The sequence below is a fragment of the Diadema antillarum genome, unplaced genomic scaffold (genome assembly GCF_040938485.1).
Source record: "Diadema antillarum isolate AM-2024a unplaced genomic scaffold, OU_Dant_1.0 seq00001706_RagTag, whole genome shotgun sequence".
Classification (NCBI taxonomy): domain Eukaryota; kingdom Metazoa; phylum Echinodermata; class Echinoidea; order Diadematoida; family Diadematidae; genus Diadema; species Diadema antillarum.
Genome location: NW_027272396.1, coordinates 140,804 through 163,729, shown reverse-complemented (window position 1 = coordinate 163,729; position 22,926 = coordinate 140,804). Strand labels below are relative to the sequence as shown.

Here is a 22,926-nt window from a genome sequence, read left to right as displayed (position 1 = left end):
GTAGAGAACAAGGCGTAGACGAGGCTGGTGTACTTCGCCTCATAGCTGGAGTGGTCTTCAAAACCATCTCTGATTCGATCGGAAATCTGGAAAGTGGGGAAGGGGTAGGGAGAGGAGGGAAGGGGGAGAAGAGAGGGGAGGAGAGGGGGAAGGGGAGGGGAGGAGTAGAAAGGGAGGGAGAGAGGAAGAGGAAAATCAAATCTTTACCAATCTCTTCAATGACGTGGGTACCATGTGATCGGCTTGAAATGGGTTACTGTTGTTTGACAGATAGAGTATCTTCTCTGATATTTCTCCCTCGCAATATCGTTTGGCAGTCCATTGCATAGAAACTGAAACAAAGTGACAGAAGATCTACATGTACCATGGTATACTGACATTTTGACTGACAATACAGCTACATCACTCTAAGTATGTAGCCAGGCTTTGCCAAGCACAAGGCAAGACACTAATGATAGTTCATCAGGGCTGAAATAAAATCTGCCTCTCAGTTCACTTCCTCTGTCTGTGAACCAGCTTATCAGCTTTACAATGGAGAGACTGCATAAAAGTAAACTACCTCCATGACTTCAGTTGTTACTTCTATTATTGAACAATATACAGGCATACTATATAATATCATTTAAGAAGATAAGATCCACTATCTGACATGCTATTTGCTCACATGAATATGGCGATACACAAAGATGTTGTGGTTTTTTTTTTTGGTCAAACTTCAAGGATATGAGCATAGTTGTTCTGAGAAGAAAAGCATGAAAACTGTGACAGTAGAATAATGTAACATGAGAAATCATTAGGATTGCATTCATCTGTCTAGAAGAAAGGTAAAGTTGATATTTTCATTCTTAATTTGTTTTCACTACTTCCAGTCAACAAATACTGCCCCACTGACCTGCAAATTCATTCAGTAATATTTTGCTACTTTTGATGCGTCAGCCACATTTCTAATATCTTTATCATTCTTAATCATACTTGGTCACGTTGGCGGTTTCTAAATTCTGTCCTTCATGTTCATTCCAACTGCTGTCATTTTTAACCCGTTGAGGACGAGTCCCGAGTATACCTGGGCAGGTGTTTATACGAGCGTAGGAAATGTGCGTTGTAGCAAAATCAGCCCGTCCTCAATGGGTTAAGTCTAATTTGTCACTTTGGCATTTTTTCTTGTCCCCAAACCACCCTTGAATTCTTCTTGCTCTTGTCTTCTTCTTTTTTTTTTTTTCACTATGAACTTGACTTTCTTACCACTACAAATGACATTTTTATGAAATTGCTTGTTTATTCTCTTATCTATAAAAGATATAAACTTCAGAAAATTAAATCAAATATTTGAAATATTTAATCTCAAGTAACATTCCCCTTTTTGCATCAAATTGAAAAGAGATCATAGACAGATACTGAGAGAGAGAGAAGGTAAACTATCCCTCAATGCAAGATATTCAATATATGATGACATAAACTGTACCCTGGGGTACCATTTAAAAATCAGCCATTTTGTTGAATTATTTGTTTTTTTAAGGTTGTACCCTGGGTTGCCAAAAAGTGGGAAATTATTTTGGTGCTGGAGTTAGCGCATCCTAGCCACTGCACTGCACTGCACTGAAGCACAAGCTATTGCTAGCACAGCGTACCATGCATGCATAGTATAATATGCAGTGGCATGGGAATGACTATGTACACGCACAAACAGTGCATGCATTTCTCTGCGGCTGTCCTCGAGTGGACGTGAGGTGGCACTACACAACGTGGTACCCCGGGGTAACACACGATGCATCATATTGCAAACACTGTAACTTGACTCACTGCTCCTACAAGCCACGGACTAAGGGCGTCTCCACAGAGATGAGAAATTAACATCTGGATGGCATTGCCTGTGGAGCGTCTCGTGGGTATCAGCACCGCCTTTGGGAAGAAAAAAAGGAGAAATAAGAATTGAATCTTTTCAGAGTCTTCAAAGTATTACCAACAGTCCACCTTCAATTTCCTCATTGTGTATATAAATGACCGTCACTGTTGAACATTCAGAAAAAAAAAGCATCACAAGAGTGGATGAATTACATATTACTTTGTACAATGAAACTTACCATGTTACTAAAATTGGCAAGAGCACAGTGATTGTACAAATCTTGTAATGTGCTTCTAAATAGGAAAATAATAGTAACACTAACTCATTAGTTCTGCTGTGGTAAACACATGTACCATATTGCACCATTTGAAGAGTTCATTCAATCTCACTCCCTGTACAAGTCCAAACATTTGGAAATCTTCTTCATGACAAACTAACATCTACTACAGTCACTATTCAGAATGTTGGTTTAATAAATGCAAAACTCTGATATCATGTATTGCAACAACAAAAAAGAAAAGAAAGAATAAAAGAAACCATGCACCAAGGTGGCAAAATCAAGAAATCCAGAAAAATCTAGAAGTTCCTTTAACCCGCTGAGGACGAGTCCTGAGTATACTAGGGCAAGCGTCTATGGGAAATGCATGTTGTAGCAAAATCAAACAGTCCTCAACGGGTTAAGTGAACCATGTCAGTTGATCTCATGTTGTGCAATGCACAGAGAAACTAGTCGTATCATGTCAGATGTGCATGCATTACAATCTACAAATCAAGAGTGACATATTGCACCGTGACCTCTTCAAAGCATCGTGAGCCAACTCACACGTCAAAAGGTAGTAGACAGACTTTGAACAGGGCGGTTTCTATAACTTTCATGCCACACTTCACGTGGTGTCTGTGTCTCTGCTTACAATGTAATAAAACCCTTTTGCCATGCACTGTACAACTATCAACAGGTCAGACTATATCATCCATATGGGGAGCAGCTACAGTTCTTCTTCCCTTTCCCTTTCCTAACTTCCCTTTCATCTCCTTTTCTACATGTTCATTTTCTTCTTCTGCTTCTTCTTCTCTTATGTCTTTATCTTCTTCTTCAATATCTAAGATTACAACCATTATCAATTCATCACTTTATCAAAGATTGATGATAGAGAGGGGAAATTTTCGCAGACACAGAAACTCACTGATAATTGCATAGAGTTACTCACCAGAAGAATATCTGGAACTAGCGCCCAGTTTAGGCAAATTAAGGTCTCTGCAATAAATACAAATGTCTGGAAAGGAAAGAGGAATAGAAACAAAGAAGAAAATGTGTCAAACAAAATAACAAGAAACAAATCAAAACAAATTGTCCAAAGGATCTTCTCACACTGCACAGATATGTAGTTCATTGCATCCAGTAAAAACAACCCTCAGAATTTCTTTAAAATACTCTTTTCAAAAGACAAAAAATGGAATTCTTTGCATGTTTCAAACACAACATGTGAATGGAATCAACAAAAATTAACAAAATTTCAAACACACACACACACACACACACACACACAAAATAAACGTATCAATATATGCTCTTCTGTACAATATTCAAACAAGGAAAGGATGCTGATGAACACTAATCTCATAGTACCAGTATGAACACAATAAATTTAAACAATGGTAAACATAGTATGAAAATATAAAAAATTAATCACCTATTATTAGCAATATTATAAAAGCGAATGGGGAGGTCAAAGACACTTTTCAAGATTTTATTTTTGCAATTTACCACCGAGCCTATCATAAGTGCACTTTATTAATAACTGTCCATTCACTCTTCCGCTTTACTCCACATGTATCTTAATAGTATCCAACTGAGTGCGCAGAGATTGTTAAATTGTTGTTCAATTCGTGGCCCTGCAGTGATTTGCAAAATTCTCACAAAATTTATCCCATCTTGAAAATAACAACTTTCATAGTATGTTTAGCTCTTTTCCCCAATGACATCGAGATCAAAACAATTTCAAACATATCAGTTCCAAGATTACAAGGGAATGAAACTTGTACAGACACAGAACAACGTTGCACCCCAGCCTTACCCATGTAATACCGACGGATATATCGGACAATTCTAGGGCGATGAAGAGGAATGGAGCACCGACAAACATTCCCATTGCACAGACAAGGGGGTCGGCCTGACGGGTCTTCCGGCGCAGCACCTGAGCCAGCGTCGTTCCTGTGGCAACGCCGATGAAGCCTGCCGCCACGGTGATGACCCCAAAGATAATGCTAACACTGCAGAAGTGGGAGATACATACAAACACAAACAAAAAGATATACACATAGACACACAAACAGACAGCGACAAACAGAAACATGACAAGAAGGTGAATATGTTTAGCTGTGTAAATGCTTTTCATTGTACAAGGTACATGGACTTTCAACTGAATATGTAAAGCTGCTGTGTTCAAGGGGGTATCTCACCGGGCCTGAAACGAGTTCGCGACTAGTTCACGACTCCAGATTTTGCTAGTTGCAGAGACGTCTCTGCGACGTCTCCAAGACGACTCCTGAAAATTACAGAGTCTCCGAGGAGTCGCAAGAACTTTAGAAACCACGTGACCCATCTGCGTGCTGACATCCTGCCTAGATCAAGTCAGGTGATCCTGCAAACGGCTCCATCACATTTGAAATTTGTTGACACCTGCCATCTCGTCTAAGAGACGTCTCCTTGGTGAGACAGCAAGACATTTTCATGTTGGAGATGTCTCCGCGACTGTTGCAACTGATAAGTTGGAGACGTTGCGGAGACGTCTTCTTTGGTGAGATACAGCCTTTACAGCACGTTCTATACTGTAATATTACTACAGTGCCATATGATTGAGAAAGGATTCTCCTCTCCTCCCATTTCTTTCCTACTTCTCTTCCAGTCTTTTTTCCCCCTCTCATTCTAAACACACTTTTTCTTCTCTCTTAGACATCTCTTTTACTTTTTTTTTCCATTTTTCAGCATCACATGGGCTATGAGTTGTTTCTTTTTTCTGCAGACAGTAAAGAAATATTTTTGTTTTCATTGAGTGTAATTAGAGGTCCTACATTATTAGCTCGTCCTAAACACTGAATGCCAATTCTGAGATTGCCACCAACTATGGCGTCCCTTTGAAAAAGATGCCTCAGTCCCTGGACTCTTAGCAGGCAACAATATAATCTTTGTGAATGAAATGTAACTAGATTTACTTGAAAAATATCAATCAAATTCTCTATATGACAGGATCAGTAAAATTGAATAGCAGAGACATTATACTATGCTTGTGCAGACCCTGCAGACAAAGGAAGACATTGCCCTTACACCTTAATCAGTATTATAATCATTTCTGGCATTCTTGAACAAAACAAATTTGATATATTGCCAAATGACGTGACATCACTTGAACAAATTGGTTATAAGGAGGTTCCAACAGGACTTCTGCATTAATTACTAACCTCTATTTGAAATATTATACATCTGCCCTCTTTGTAGATCAGTTTCACTGAAATTCTGGTACTATTCTACTGATTTATTCAAAACACTGTCTGTTGTAGTAGATCTCTACTAAAGCATTGTCATTGCCAATAGAGTAAACAAAAACAGCTTGTAGTCTTTGAAGTCAGACTACAACTTGCCTAGATGGATTTTCCCCTTGCAGCCTGTAGGCATCCTCCACTGCTTCCACAGCCCACAGGGCGAGGGCGCCAGTCACCCAACACACTGTCGTCAGTCCAAAGGTGGAGGTTATGTAACTTTTGCTGTAGAACGAGAGAGATGCAGAATTCAGAATGATGGATACTTTTAATAACAATAAATAGAGTAACTATAAAAAGGGCACAATCTCCGACAAAAGTGAAATTTTCTCACCTAAATGACAACATATCGCATCCACAATTTCATTTTCTGTACTTCTTAAGATAACAGTTAAGAAACAAGGGTCTAAGAAACTGCATTTTTTGTTGTTTTCCCGACGTTCATGGATTTTGAAAACATATCCTCACATAAAATAGAACTTTCGCGAGCCGACGTGGGCCACCATTTTTTTCGGAAAGTGGATGTTACCATAAAAAAAATTCAGAAAAACGCGAGAAAGACATCAACAACACCGCCAGACTTGCGATCCCTGTTTGCAGCCAGTGCATGTGCGCCCGCTATTTTCACGTGCTTTCGCAATGGGAATTGGCGCTTATGCAATGTTCGCGAGACATGTGAAGGCGTTCAGCTGAAGATTGGGAGCACACGCGTATTGCACAGGGACTGTACATCATGCCGCATGCAGAGCTACTACGGCGCATATTGGCGAAAATTGTGCCGGGTTTTGCCCTGGTAAATCATGAAAACTGCGTTTGTCATTGGTCAAATTTTCTACGATAACAATAGCGTTTATGAATAATCTTGTCTATGATATAGGAAATGGTTGAAAATAATTTGCCTGATTTGTTTACAGTGTGGAAAAATCCTTAAACTGCCGCACACGGGGTATTTTACTCTAGTATATGTACTTTGTAAAAATAATGAACAAAAAAGTTGCAATTACAATGATAATGAAACTGACAATAATATATGATGGTAATAATGATGAAAATAATTAAAATAGCAACAGTCATTAAACAAAGTTTCATACTAATTGGTCATCAGCATTATTCACTGAAATTTTTGAGCTGTGCTACGCTGACATTTCTAACACCAACCAGTCAAACCTTGTCTAAAAGCAGCCACCCAAAAGGAGATGGAAAAAAAAATGGCTGTTGTAGACAGGCGGCCACTATTAACAGAGTTGTTCACACGGCTTTTCACTTGGGGGGAATTGTGTTTAGTGGTCGCATATGACAGGTGGCCCCATAGACGATGGCTACAGACATGTTTGACTATATCGCTCCCAGCTGAAATGGAAGTTTATTTATCAATCTCAATGAAAATGGACTCAATCATGGTTGCATGAATCAACTTTGAAGTGAACTTAAATGGAAAAGAAAAAGTGCAGACAAATATTAAATGTACTTTGCCCTAAGAGGCAACAGACATTACCATTTGCTCAACCTACTTCACAATCACACTTGACAATAGCTCACAGTACTTAAATGCATTTACATGTAGATCTACTCATCATACCATAAGACACATATAGACAGTAAATAAAATGATTAAGATTCAAAGTCTGGCAAACAAAAACAAAGATAGCTGTGAGATGATGCCTCAAAAGAACAAAAGAAAGTTCACCTCAACTATCCCTCCCCCCCACCCAAACATCCACAAAATATCAATAAAAAAGATTTGATTGACAAGTACAGTAGCATCCTCTTGACATAATTAAATACTGACCTAGCTTTGTACCCAAATGAAGTCATGGCTATACAGGGCCATACAATGATGGTATTTGCGTAGGTTAGCAGACAAGGTTGTAAATATAGTATTATCAGTGCTAGTACCGCTCAAACAGTCATTTCTGTGACACTAATACGTGCACATGGCTCATAAGAATGATTTGGATATCGTGCCACTTTGCCCTGGGCACGTGCCAGGTACGACCGAGTTCACAAAGAAAGTTTGAGCGCCTATGGGCTTTGATCCACCGACGGTATATCGCCTGCTGAAGCAGCTGAGGTCAGCAACTCGTTTGCATAAAACAAAGAATTGTCATGGTAAGCCAAGATGGGATGGTGATATATGCCAAAAAGATATTTCCTGTTGCAGTCCTTTAACTCTTAATGTGCCAGGCCCAAAACCCCTAACGTACCAGAGGTTTTTACCTAACACCAGAACGTTTCAAACTGGACTGACAATGAAATTTAAAACCGCCATATCTCTGAAACTATTGACTGTTTTGAATTGAGTTCTCACAAAATATATCAAGAAATGTTTGCTCTTTCGTGTAATGCAGTCAGTTTGCCACAATATCTATTGTGGCACAGTTCTACTGAAATATTGCAGAAATAATTGATACATCAAAAAAATTATTAGAAATTTTTGTGTAGTATGGAAAAAAAGAGTTGTGTTTTTTCTTCAATGGAACGCTCGCTTGACTCTGTGAGAAAGTTTTAGAGCAACATCTCCTCTTTCAAATGATAACAAAATTGCCTTCTAGAATTGTATGATTCCAAAGATACTAGCAGTTTATTTTGTCTTAGCAATTTCTCTTTCTGCCTCAGTAATTCATTCCCAAATCTGAGTCCTTTAGTCCCAGATCCTGTATTTGACATAAAGTAATTGTCCCAGGCCCTGGAATAGTGTCTTTTGTCCACCTGAGAAGGAAGAACCTGCTAATCCTCCTTTTGTCTAAGCAGACCGCGGGCGGGCGTACTCTATTGAAATCGGCAGGCCTTTATCCGTGCGTAATTCCTTTGCTAGCGTGGGGACGATTAGTGACGTTCACCAAAACAAAAGGATGAAAGACTTGACAGACGAACGAAAGCTGACCCTCTTTGAGGGACAATATAAAAGCAGCTTCCCACAGGACAGCGTCCAAGCGGAACAATGCGAGTGGAACCGCATAGACAATACACGCAGAGTCAATAGCATACACACGCATGGTTTACCTATGAGACTTTTGATCCATACACATCTCGCAGAGGGTGCGTCCGCTGCGGATTTTCCCGATGTGAAAAAAATACATCTAGCTGAAAAATCGTGTATTTACTCAAAATTTTCCAATGTAAGCATGCTCATATTTTTAGTGGAAACGATGGCTATGCTAATCAGCTACCAGTACATATCATTGGCGGTTGCTTGGTGTAACACATTACGGTACCACAAGAACTTAAATGATCAATGCTTTTCTCGCTCTTCTTAGTCGCCGATCAGCGACCATGGCACGTTAAGAGTTAAACATTAGCCAGAGCGAAAGAAAACTAATTTGCATAGTGCTGACTTACAGTACATGTGTGCGCATTGATTGGCTGAAAGTTTGAATAGCTCCTCTTGTTACCCTATGCTTTGACTATAATGAGTAAAAGTTGTGTAATCTAGAAAAAGTACAGTAGAGAAGAGGATAACTTGCTGAGCCAAAAGATTTCTTCTAACCCCTTTCATCTCGAGATCCACTGTAGCTTGCATGTTGATGACAAGTCAGGTCAGTACACTTTATTTTATTTTTGATTTCATTATATTTCCTTTGATGGACATTTGGGAAATGTTCCATATGTATTTTACACTGGAGAACCATGGGACTTCTATGTGAAGATTCTCACTCTGTTATGTGGCTGTGAACTTTTCAATGCAGCTATAAGGTGAACAAACTTGTAATGAACCTAGCAAAGATTGGACTGCAATCATAAACATGATCTGTGCGCATTGTTATCTATTCCTGTGCTGAAAGACGCTGATTGGTGGAAAGCAATCAAGTAGTTTTCAGAGACAGAGACAGTGTTAGCTTTTTAACAACCTCCAGCTTGTTTGTTTTGAAAGATGGTGGGTGCATCATCCCGGTCTACAAGTAAAGTTAGAATTCCTCTGCGACCCTCAGATTGTTATCGTATGCCCTTGCCCTCTTTAAACTGAAAGGAACTGTGTGATGATGAGCTCATCACAATACCCACAACTGTTCTTTACAAATTCCAACTTCCTGGTACAGATGTCTGGTTCTATTTCAGTTGCTAAGGAGCTGAAATGCTGCAAAACAGCTTGCCCTTTGTCCCCTATGTCGGCAATTACAGATGGTGTTTAATGGTGCATCTCACATAGAGACATCCTCCTTCTACTTAAAGTACCTTAAAACTGCATATTGAAGAGATCACAACAGCAGATGCTCTACCATTAACCCTTCAGAGCACTGGGACTATCAAGGGATGTTTGCACATAATACTATGTGTGTGTATGTTTGTCTGTGTGCAAGTTCATGAAAATGAGTGTTCCTTTTTTTTTTTCCTTTTCGATTTTGCTCAGTGTTTCATGTACACATGTACATGTAACATACTTTATCAAACAACATTACGATATAAATGTATGTAATCATTTAAAACTGTTACTTGTATTAACTTTTGAGTCCTGAAAACTACAACATACAGACTAGGTTTGGCTTTGATAAATCTCTATTGCTTTCCCATACACCACCTGAGTTCAATGACCCCATTGTTTTCTCTCAATATGAATACATTACATACCCATACATGCTTTGGCTGGAATTTTTGAGAAACAGCCATTAAATGCTCAATTGACTAGAACTGTAAGACCGATCATTATGCAAACTTGTGATTTACACCTTCCTCTACGGACGAAGATGTTGACATTGCAGGACTCTTGTACAATATGCTAAGAGGGGGTTGGTCTTCCATTGAATCACACTAATCATTATTTTGTCACAACATTATACCGTGAAATACTGAGGAGCACTTCACACCTGGCTCAGGGAGGAAGTTGCTCTCTATTTTTTCTTGAAGCACTCTTGAAGCACTCTTGAGCTTTGTAATTTCATCACAACATCGACAACAGTCAGAATGTTGTGGCTATCTTTTTCCTCCTGGAAGAAAGTCATTTTTATGTCACTGTTGAAAATCGTCTCTACTGAGAAAGCCTTTGAAGACTTCAATAAGCATTCTGCAAAATCTTGATTTTCTATACTGTACGAGCTGAAATTTTCGCGTACAGATATTTTCGCGAATTGCTACTTGGAGGACATTTTCGCGTGTCATTAATTTCGCAGTTGCGATGGTCTAAATGAACTTGGCTATTCGTGCAATGTTATTTTTGCGGTTCAAAGGCGATTCGCGAAATTCGCGAAAATAAAACCACCGCAAAAATTTAAGCTCGTACAGTAACTTTTTCTAAAGAAAGAACTCAAAAGAAGCAATTCCCTTAAAGGGAAAAAACTGACATCATTTTAGCTAAGTATGCAAAGTCAATAAACAGAGAACGTACACGTTTGATGACTATCATACACAACAACAAAGAACTGACATAACAAAATGGATTCAAAATAAGCCTCTAACTTCCCCCTAAGGTCATCAAAGTTCCTGCTTCAATCTTTCCCAACTCTATAAAGTTTCAAGTGTCTAAAATCCTCTATCAATGAAACTTCCAGGAAGTACCATCTTCAAGGTGGACAGATAACATGCTACTATACTAACACGGAGTTGTGCGTCACACTGGCATCCAGCCCAACTTGAGACTATTCCCTTGGACTCATGGTCACAACGTCACAGCCAAGTTAATCATGTGAGTACACATGTGATGTACCACAAGGCAAACTGAGGCAGCACTATCAAACTTGCCCGCACACACTACAGGTCGAGAAACAAAGTGAAGAGTACACTGTACTGTAGGCCCTACCATCTGCTCAATTTATTTCTGCCTTTTTACACCATTTTACCTGGTGTGATTATACCCCATAAAGTAAAAGGCAGAGTGGATATATCCATGTATTTGAAATCATACTGTACATTAAAGTTTGTGTGCTGACATAAGTACGACTGAACAAAAATGCCTTCAAGAACCCAATGGACCCTGTACAAAGCCTATGGTAATCTGAGAATCTGGTACACAAGGGGTTAAAATGGACATTGGACTTTTCCCACAGGGATCACATGATGTGTTTTATAGTGCAGCAGCATGGTGCTACGTATGTCCCAGTATCTCCCTCTGATGGCTGTCCCTATGGCCAAGTGCAGGCTCTTTCAAGATTACTTCAGATTCCATCAACACAATACAGGGATTTTCTTTCAGATTGAGCGGCCCACATGGGCATGGCCAATGATACAGTATTGGCAACACAGGAGCTGGCTGCCCAAAATGGTAGTACCTGACACCTACATGAAGCTGTGTGGCACCACATGGCTATTTCACACAACCTTAAAGAAGCATGCCGAGTAAATGTACAGTCAAACCTACATGTATTCTAGTGACCAGCTGTATATCGTGATCACCAGCCTATAGCAACCACACGAAAACCCCACACAGACAAAGTGTGTAGTTAAGAACCTGTACAGAGCAACCACCTTTCCAGAGGGGCAATTTGATTACTTAACCCAAATGACTTTACATGGTGTATACATGTAACATGAAACATTGGAAATATCTTATCACAATAGTCACTGCATTCAAACTGTCGATAAAGGGCCGTTCACATTGGAGCGGTTTTGCGGCAGCGGCAGCGGCGGCGGTTTGCCGCTAAACTTTGCCGCAGCGGCACGCTGTGCACACTGGAGCGGTTTGCCGCGCGTAATATGCAAATTAGATTGTTGCCCTTGGGCACCTGCAGCTTACTATATAGTAATCAATTACATAATTATCATGCACATGTACTAGTATACCGTGAATACATTCCCCATGGATCTGAGAATTTACAAAATCACTTTAGACAATCAGTACTGGGGGGTGTTTCATAAAGCTGCTCGTAAAGTTACGAACAACTTACGAGTGACTGGTGACCAGTTCTTGTGCTGAATTATGGAAATTCTGATAAGTATAGCACATTAGAACTGATCACCAGTCACTCGTAAGTTGTTCGTAACTTTACGAACAGCTTTATGAAACAGGGCCCTGGAATCTCAGCTCTTCAACTTTTTGCTTAAAAAGAAAAACACTTTCAACACAGACTGTTCAATGAAACTGCAAAATATTCCTTGTGTTACTGATATTGGTATGCACGCAGAAATTATTGCATCGGACCACTACCATATATACTGAGAAGGCAGTACATAAAATATGTACATCCAACACCTCAGTATCTCAAATATGATCTGTGAATGTCACACTTTCCTTGTTTTTGTTTGTTTATTGTTTACTGTTGTTTTGTTTTTTTACAAAATTAGTAAGCATCCAAAGTAGTGATATCTTATCTTGTTTCGTGTTAATGAGAAAATGACTAGTATTTTTTTTTTCTGGTGTCGGCAAAGTAGTCAACTGTATGAAAGATGAGCTCTTTAAAAAAAAGAAAAACCAGCAACATACTTCTTTACTTGTCATTACAATCTTTTACCATAGAATAGTATACCGGTATTATGATAAATATATATATATTTTTTAATCATCATAACTGTGTCATTCATTTTCATATGCATGTTTGTGTAATGATTTTTGTACTTCATATAACTCACTTTTCCTACTGCGCCTTGAGCACGTTAGTCATGTGGAATTGGCACATTAAATGTATACTGTATTATTATTATCATTATTACCGATGAACTCTATACGGATGAAATGTTGTTTGATTTAATTTCTGTCACAGTTCATGCTCTTTCTGGAAGTGTAGTTACAAAGGTGAGGGGATGTTTTAGGTAATATGCCTACCATTCACTCTCCTACTCAAACCTACTAGATCTATGTATGAGAGTATAATGTAATCCACAAACGGCCCATAATAAACTCACCCACATACTGTACTCCCAGCTATGGAAAAACAAGAGTAGCATTTTCACTCTCCACAACATGTGTTTTATATCATGCATGAGGAAGAAAATAATCGCAGTTTTGCATCCTTTTAGAAAAAACAAACAAACAAACAAAAACAAAAACTACACACACACACACACACACACACACACGATCTCAGTTTGGATTTTAAATTCATACATCTGTATTACACCATAAAATCTACACTTTCAGAAATCTGGATAGCATTTTAGCAGACAGTCGATTTCCAAGTGAACTACACAATTGTTGGGTAAAGTGATTACCAAAAGCCAACTGAGGTCGGTTTTATCTTAAGCAAGTTTTGTGGAATTGCACTAAATCTTTTCTTCGATTAATTTAACCACCGAATGAAAACATTAGTTAACAGGAATTTTAACCAACTTATGTCGGTAAATGACAAACATCACTCGAAATACACATCAAACAATGTACATACAATAATACAAACCACACATGTCAAATTTAGCACTTGAGACACTAATTCAGGACAATTGTTGGCAACATACAATCTCATTTGAAGTGATCTAATATGGCAGTCTGTTGCAGAAATAAAGTACAGTGCATACATACTATACTGTTAACATTTGCGAAGGGAAGTAATATAGCACATTCACATGTAAAATGAAAATTCACAAGATCTGACACTGTATGAGCAACTTTGTAATTCTGAATGGATACACATGAGTTGTCAAAACAATACAGTAATGGTAATATGGTACTGGATCTTATGAATGACTGAAGTACATGTATGATAACTAACACCAATGTAATTTGTATCTTGGACCAATTTTCTATAAGCATATTATTCTCATCTCCTACATCTGAAAAAAAAGGAATTAATTCAGTACAAATTCCTAGCAGAAATGCATACTTTACAACATAAAACAAATCAGTCGTTTACATTTCACCTTTCAAACCTCATACGGACCAATATTTCTAAGTAATAAGAAACAAAAAGTACTTGTATTACATGTACATGGGTCTAGGGCAATTACCCCCTGGGCAATTACCCCAGACCCTTCCCCTGGCCCTAATCCTAATCCTAATCCTGAACCTAATCCTAACCCTAACCCAAACTCCTAACCCTTGACCTAATCCTAACCCTAATCTTTACTCTTACCATACCACTAACCAGTATTTAGCCAGGGGGTAATTGCCCTCTGGGGCAATTGCTCGGATACGCATGGGGGTAGGACAGGGAAAATATAGGAGAGAATAGGATTGAGAGACAAGAGCAGTACAGAGTTCATCAAATGAAGTGAGCAAGAAAGAGCGGATACATAGGGGTGGATGAGGCTTGAGATATACAATGATATGGACATGTATTGAAGTTACAAACACAAGAAAATCAGGATAAGCAAAGGAATACAACAAAAATGAGCACCTAGGTGCTTACATGGTTCACTTTAGCTAGTCAGATAACAAAATCAAGCAGCAAACAGAATAGCAACATATCACGCATATAATGCAATGACCCGTTATGAGTTATCTGACATCAAATACTAATTTAATGCAAGGAAAGTACAAACTGAGTGTTCACGATTATACATGTAATGAAAATAATATTCGATGCCATGTCAACATTTATAGATTTGGGTTTCAAGATAAACTTGAAGCTTTCAAAAATCTGTAGTAACATGCTTCAGGTACACTATAAAGTGCTTGCTCTACTGTTAATTATTTTACTCATTGCCATGCAGCATAATACATGTACAATATTGCATCCATACTCCAGAAGTCAAATACACACATGTGACAGGTACTATGTAGGTGCATAGTGAAAAGGTGGAATTTCATCACATTTTTGAATAGTATGTTGGCTGCTGGCCTACCTGGGAGCAATGCAAAGAATTCTTGTGTTGTGGGCCTGTACATGTATATGCCACACATTTCTCCTGAGTCGAGTTCTAACTGCGAAGTGATACACAATAGCCTGCCTTGTATGATAATCATGATGAACTTGATCACTTCTTACGAACATAGATGAAACTGCTTGGGGTACATCTTCACTACTCAAGCGATACATGAAGGATGCCAGTTGAAGACTTCAAATTACCATTCACATTATAAAGACTGAAAGTAGTTTGATCCACAATATATTGGTTAAATTTTCTATAGATTTTTTTCATTACCATGGCAACACATTAATTACATACTGCATTTACCTATAATAGTGGCCACATATGCCAAGTTCTAGGTCAACTCCTAAAAAAGCAAGAGAGTTGTTGTAACTTGGGTTGGAACCAGGTGCAAGCATGGTTAGCAACAATAGTGTTGACAGATATTTAGGCCAGGTGAGGTCATTTAGAACTAGTTTCCATGGCGATGTCACAGTTTGGTGCTATATACATCCCTTGTCAACTTGTACACACTAAATGTGTGGGCGTGGTGTGTAATAATGGAATTAGCAGCTTTTCACATATTCGATACTTGTCTACATTATCATAACTAAAACTAACTCCTTGAAAAGTGAATATATGTTTCAAAGAAGCATTGAACACTAATAGTATCAATATTTATAAATGTACCTTATCATTCATACATGGTACAGGTGTATAGTCAAAATAGAACAATATCCATATGGCAAATGGCTTGTGAAATAACATGGTAACTGTTATGAGGAGACCACAATTAAAGATCAGTGCCTATTTCCCTATAACATTGTACGTACTTCTCAAGCAAATGCTGTCTTATTATGCAGACTTGATACGGGAAGGGTGGAGATGATAAATAAATGGTTGCATTATGGTTGACTCGGCAAATTTATAAAATAAGGGATGGATGCCAAAGTTTCAAATCCTCCTGGTTTGTACAGGAGTCCCTTTTAAAATGGTCTCACCGCCATGCAATGTGGCCAGCAGTTGCGATTTAGAACGAAGATCAACTTGAAGACAAGATCAGCTGCACCCACAATGCCTTGAGGACTGTGCCCTGTGCTCCACAACTGCAGATACATGTACCTGAAGAGTGTATAATTTGCTTTCTCCAATAAGAAGGATGAAGGGCTGTGACTGCGGATGTTCTTAGTCGACCACATATGAGCAGTTAAAACAGTCCTTCCTGGAAGAATGAAAAAGGCAAGCATATAGGGAAACAGTGTAAACATTTTGAAGACATATCGGTGTGCACTATTTTCTTATGCCTTTATACACATGATATTTCTAGTAATTTTGTATCATATATTTACTAGCAACTCCAGCAAACTGAGAAGCGCCAAAGATCAGAAGGTCATTCTTTAAAGCTGAAGATCTACTATGCACATACAGGAGTGAGTCAAACATGATATCTGGAAACAGGGGGCAAAATTGTTTCAGAAGGGAATGGGGAAGTAGTACAGGCCTGTAAGAAAGCTACAGATCACAACAGAACAATTCACACAATTCTGGCCTTCATGGTGCTATTTGTTTGTTTGTTTTTTTCCCATGTCTAGCTTAATTACAAACCAGGGCCCCGTTTTATCAAAAGATAAAATCAATTTTATATTTCCTTACTACACAGTCTGCCATAGACTTACAGTAGAAATCAATTTTATAATCAATTTTGACTCTTCATAAAACAGGACCCTGAACTATCTTTGCAAAGAAGTGTAACTTTGTCTAAAGTCGATTTTTTTTGACCACCCCCCCCCCACAAAAAAAAATAATAATAATAAAATAAAAGTGATAGACAATTTTACATTCAAAGTTACATTTGACTTACATTTTCATGTCCTCCGAAACTGATTAAATTGGTATGGGCCAATTACTAGACCTAGGCACCTATATTACACTATAATATACACTATCAAAATGATTGATTGGTCCACGCTGCATATTGTGCTACCTGTCAAATGCATGGGATGTTGCCATATACATTATAAAGAAAGAGAAGAATCTACATACATGTACATTTCTTTGGAATGAAGGGGCAGGAGAAGATTAAAAGATGTGCCTTCACAGAAATTTCACTCTTAAGTTCACTCTTTAGTTCTAGGTGACATACAAAATATGTACCTGTGTTGTCATTAGAATTATCAGGTACGGTACAATACATGTACCATCACTTCCAAAATAAAGTTGTTGTTTTTTCCTCCCACAGGAGTAAGGTCAAGTTCTGAACAATGGTTATGGTATCAATGTACCTAGAATGTCAATCTTTTGAATAATGCACTTTCAGTAAATCCTGAAAGCTGAAACTCACAGCTTTCCAGTCAATGAGTGAGCTTGCATCAAAGCCTGGTCAGGGATGCAGCTCCTTTGCATGGTCTTTCCAAATCGCTGAATAGGAAGGAAGCAGATTCAATCACTGTTTACCTGAGGGTAAATAATATTCATACAAGTGAGGTGTTTATACAAATGATGTGTTATACATGTACAATGCATTATAACGTTATTTCCTTACATGAATAGAGGGAACTTTTTACTCAGCACAAAGAAAATGTAATATAAACAGGTCTCTTTTAAAAAGCACCTTAGCCCCTCACTCCCATAACCAACACAACATGCAGGGATTGCCTGAACTTTTGATATCTGATTTTTGCTCTTAAATTGCTCATTTTGCAGTACAGTGTAAGTGCTACTAAAATGCCAAGTGCTTATATCAATGAAACTATTCATGAAAATATACATTTGGTATTACTACCAACATGAATTAACGCACTGAATTACCTGCAGAACACAATACAGAGAGTCATCTTTCCTACCGAGGAACACAAAGGACTGGCACAGCCTCCCAGAAGAAGTAGTGGCTGCTTCAACCCTTGATACAATATGTCAAGGGTCAGCAATTAACCAACCACTGCATCACTGGCATCTAAATTGTATGAATGAGGGTACCACCTATCGGCACCCTATGAATTTGCAGCTCGTTTATTCCAAAAGTATAAAACAAATTCGCCTAAGTTTTTCCTCGAATGAGCTGTAAATACTGCAGTTTAAAATCTCGTGACCGTTCTGTTGATTCTGAATCTCCGTTGTAAAATCATTCAATTTTAGTGCGTGCGATGCATTTTCTTCGCGTGGCTGAAAAAGGGTACCTCACGATCTGCACCCCTTCCCTCCATAGGTAATACATGTGAATTTCATAGTCATGCGTTGTTACTGAGTGGATGTGTAATTGAAACGTGTTTAGTTTATTTTGTTGGCTTGATTTTTGTTTCTTTGTTACTGTTTTCATAGCTATAAAATGGCACTTAATCCCATGCGTACCTTTTTGTTCTATACGCAAACAGCCATGATACGCAGGGTGTCGATGTACCCTGCCGATAGCTGGTACCCTTACCATACATTGAAGAAACCGTCCCAAGTCTGTTGATTGTGGGAAATGTTGGCATCTTTGGAAAGGCAAGACAAGATAATGCACATGCTTACCAGCTACAGTACAGTTACAGTTAAAGTGATTTTAAAATATTACCCTTAACTTGGTCAGACTCAGCCTGAGAAGATTTGATTCACTTTCTAACACGACAAATCAGTCCTACTTCACTGCCTGTCTGATGATGCGAGACTGAACGCGAGTAAATTCAAGTAGATCGTCTTTGTCATGCCAATGCCAACGGACAAAGTTGTGGTTATGTGTATACATTTATACCAGTGCGGTGGCAGTATGGCAGTACAAAAACACCTACGTAGTACGTGACCTAGATCTAGGCCTGTATAGAGGCAGAGTCAATACCCAGAACATACTCCGTACCTTTTTTAGGGCCTAACGCACGTTAGGTCTAGAAACTTTAGACTAAAGTCTAGAACTATGACTATGTCTAACGTTAATAGTACTATCAGAGTATCAGGCCTAGAGGCTAGGTGTTTCTGTTGTTGCTTCTATTTGAATTTATTTGCCGTTTATCATTGATCATTTTTTCCCTGTATTAATTTACGCCAAATTTTTACTTATGAATTAGAATCTTTAATTCCAAATTTTTTCCTAGGCAGGGCCTAGACTACATTATTTTAATTTCATAAAAAATAATTCAAAAAATACTCTCTCTATGATATCAAATATATCTAACGTTAGAGTGTCTAGTCTACTAAGAAGCATATTAATTAAAAAAAAAAAAACGTTAAATAGGTTGTATACACCTAGAGTTTCTACGTAACCTTTTCTTTCTTTTTTTAATGAGGATGTTAGGCCCTACCGGTACCGCCTGCCTACCGGTATACAATCGACCATATTGTGGTCCATTTATCATATGAGAAGCCCTTCCTATCTATGGACCCCATACATTACTGGTCATTAGTAGGTGTTGGACTAGTCGGACAGTAGGACGTAGGAGTGCTCCTACTGGACCTAGTAGTTCTAGATCTACTCTAGACTTCAAGGCTTCAGTACCACGTTGGCAGAATACTATATCAGACATAGATAGGCGTATGTGGGACTGTGATATTGATAGACTGCTTTCTTTCGCTGGCGAGTCTGCGTCTATGGCAAAATACGTGGAAAGTTACAATCTGCAATGTAGCCTCTGCAAGAGAGTGACCGCTGTAAAGGGTCGAAACAAATGGCAAAACCTTGAGAAAACCATACGAGCAACTTACCATTTAGCCCGATTTCATCACCAATGGTCTCCAATTCGATATTTTCCTCAGGAGTGTTTTTGTGAACATAATTGAGTTTATTGTACAAAAGTTGTCTTTTCTGGACGTCTTTGTTCCGCTCTTCGATCGACGTGTTGTACCTTTGCGAGACTCTTTTTTCAAGCTAAAGTTTATGACCCCACCCACATAATAACGTCACGAACTATACTCTATTATGATTGGTCAACAGCAACCTCGCCGCAGCGGCAGACTAGAAAAATCGCTCAGCGGAGCGATTCGAGAAAACCGCTTGCGGTTGCCGCTCTGAAAAGTCACCGCTACCGCTCCAGTGTGAACGGTTGTACATGAACAACACGCGAGGGATTTTTGCGGCACGCCGCTGCCGCTGCCGCTGCCGCTGCCGCAAAACCGCTCCAGTGTGAACGGCCCTTAACAACTGGGCAATTCCACGCCAGAGTGGACATCTAAAATTTCAAATTTGTATTTCCCACGCAATTTTGGTATCAAATGAAAGCCTAACGTTTGAATTTTATGGATTTGGGTAAAAATGTTTAGTTTTATAACATATTCGGGGTCAATTTTTCAATTGTTTAACTAAACTTATTAATTTTCAAAAATGCATAAATTATAATACAAATGTAACATGGCCTGTATTCAATATTTGAGAAATAGATGTTATGAATTGTTATATTTAGAACTTAGTAAATATGAAAGAAACAGTTCATTTAATATTTTTACGGTTTCCATCATTTGTTACGCTTCAGTGACTTCCTAAAGGTGACCTTGTATTTTGTCTTTCCGTTACCACAAAAAGAGGTCTTTTTAATATTTTATCAAAAATAGTAATATAGAAACAATAAAATTTTCAGTGCAAAGCAAGTTTAGGTAGGCCTATAACTTGGCATCCATCCATCCATGAAACCCCGCCTCTTTGAATAATTAAAAACAAATTAAAAATGTCCTTTGGTTACTGAAGCTGGTAACGGAAGGACAAACTTGTGGTAATGGAAGGACTTAGAATCTGTTTTTAGCTATTTAATGTCCCTAAGATGAGAACACAAATGTGTCAGAACCTACTCTAAGTACCCTTTACTAAATTCAAATAACAAATGAAGCAGCCACACCTCTTTCCTGAATGCAGGTCGACCCAAAATTGTGGCTCAATTTTGTAATTTTGTGTACAAACCCTATGGGAAATAGTGCTCTTTCATAAAACTCATAAACATCCGATAATTTTTTTATTTCGATCACTTTGATTACTTGACTTTTGCCTAACTATGGTTAAAAAGTGGTCTGTGACAATTTTCTTTGGAAAAAAACAAACAAACAACAATAGGAAAAAACAAAGAAATACAAAAGAAATTCAAGAAACAAAAAAAAAGAAGAATTGAGATTGATTTTGCAATTTTTTATCACTACATTTGTTTAATACCTCAAAATGAAGATCCACACCAAAAAATGTCCGTAAATTGCTTCACAATAGTATTCTATGGGCTAAAATGTAATTTATTGAATAAATTTGCATAATCAATTCATATAATTAGGAATTAGCAGTATTTTAAACAATCTAATTATGGTCTCGTGTAGATTACTCTCCAGGGTGATGTGTGCAGATTTTAATCATGTCTTATTTATGCAAACAGTGTAGGAGATCGGGGGGGGGGGGGGGGGGGGGGGGGCTGGGGATAAGCCCCTAAGAGGAAGACCCCCCCCCCCCCCTGTGAAATGGGTCCATAAGATTTGGCTATTTGGGGGATTAAGCAACAGAAAGAAAAAATATCACATTGGACTACAAGGATTAACGTTAAAGTTGGAAATAACATCCTTCACTGTATGCACACAAAGCTCTTTGTCCTTCCGTTACCACACATTAATGAAAACAATGTGCTATAAAAAACCAGTTGACATGTTTCAAAGTTGAATACATAAAGTAAAGCTAAAACTATTTGGATCAAACTGTATACCTGCCACATATGAAAAATTATTAACCTTAGAGAGGTTTAATAAAAACCAACCATAACCAATCTTCCCCATACACTTTACACAGACAATCTGCATGTCCTTCCGTTACCGTCCTTCCATTACCAAACACACATGGACATTATGTGGTCTAATTAAAAAATAAGTAAACATATTTGAAAGTCAAATATATTCCATTATAGCTACAACTATGGCAATTAAACTGTATACCAATAAATCAAAATAGTTCCATATACTTCACAGAGTTTTGATAAAAACTAATTTGCCTGAAAACCCATGTCCATTTTGATGTCCTTCCGTTACCAACCTCATTAATATGCATATTTCATTACTCTTTAGCAGGTATCTCTAAAGTTTGAAATGCTGTATCCATCAAACTTTTCTTACAGTACTTTTTTAAACTCTGAAAATTCTGTCTGAATGTCCTTCCGTTACCATGGAATTGCCCAACTACACTTTACTTTGTGTTTCCCTTGAGTGGTGTAGTTGTCAAACAGTTTGACAGGCACAGTAAATACTGGACTACAGTGAGCAAGAACATTCCACATTGAAAATTATAAAACACATCACTGCCACCTCATGACTAATCATAAGATCAACATTCTGTTTTTTGAACATCAGAAACATACCAAAGACTGGACTCACTTTTTACAGAGTGCCTTGATGTCTGCAATATAGCTGGTATTTGTCATGGTGTGGTGTCCAGTCTCTGCTTGGCCTCTCTTGGGTTCCTTGATGAGGACCAGGATCAGGAACACACACACAAAGCCTAGGGGTGGGGTGAACTGTATGACACGTATGGAAAATGAGATACAAAGAATACAGAAACAATTTAATGCTTGTCTCTCATGGAGGTAGTTAAAGGACAAGTTCACCTTCATATACATGTGGATTAAGTGAAGGCAACAATGGTAGTAGAACACATCAGTAAAAGTTTGGGGAAAATCCGACAATCCGTTCAAAAGTTATGAATTTTTAAAATATCTGTGCAATCACTGCTGGGGGAGAAGACTAATACAGTGTATGATGTCACATGCGTACAATGATATAAGGAAAATAAAAAGAGAATTTCACAAAACTTGACTTTTTGAATAAAGTGCACATTTCCTCGACTTGCTGACTTATGTTAGATGTAATTATTCCTCCTGACTTCTGAAAGAGAGAAGTCGAGTGTTCTTCTATTATTTGAGAAAAGAGAGAATATCTTGAATTTTCTTTATACTTTCTTTATATAGTTGTAT

At 38.2% G+C, this 22,926-nt stretch overlaps 1 protein-coding gene across 1 annotated transcript in view; it reads right to left on the bottom strand.

Moving 5' to 3' along the window:
* Positions 1 to 5: 5 nt before the first annotated feature.
* Positions 6 to 22,926, bottom strand: part of LOC139711819 (protein spinster homolog 1-like) — a gene marked incomplete at its 3' end in the record, with an annotated part of 42,062 nt that continues 19,141 nt past the window's right edge. The window contains exons 5-10 of the mRNA XM_071623669.1: positions 22,331 to 22,470; positions 5,483 to 5,605; positions 3,919 to 4,114; positions 3,052 to 3,117; positions 1,801 to 1,899; positions 6 to 86 (exon numbers count right to left, since the gene is read on the bottom strand). Coding sequence (XP_071479770.1) covers positions 6 to 86; positions 1,801 to 1,899; positions 3,052 to 3,117; positions 3,919 to 4,114; positions 5,483 to 5,605; positions 22,331 to 22,470 — 705 coding nt within the window. The remainder of the gene's footprint in view (positions 87 to 1,800; positions 1,900 to 3,051; positions 3,118 to 3,918; positions 4,115 to 5,482; positions 5,606 to 22,330; positions 22,471 to 22,926) is intronic.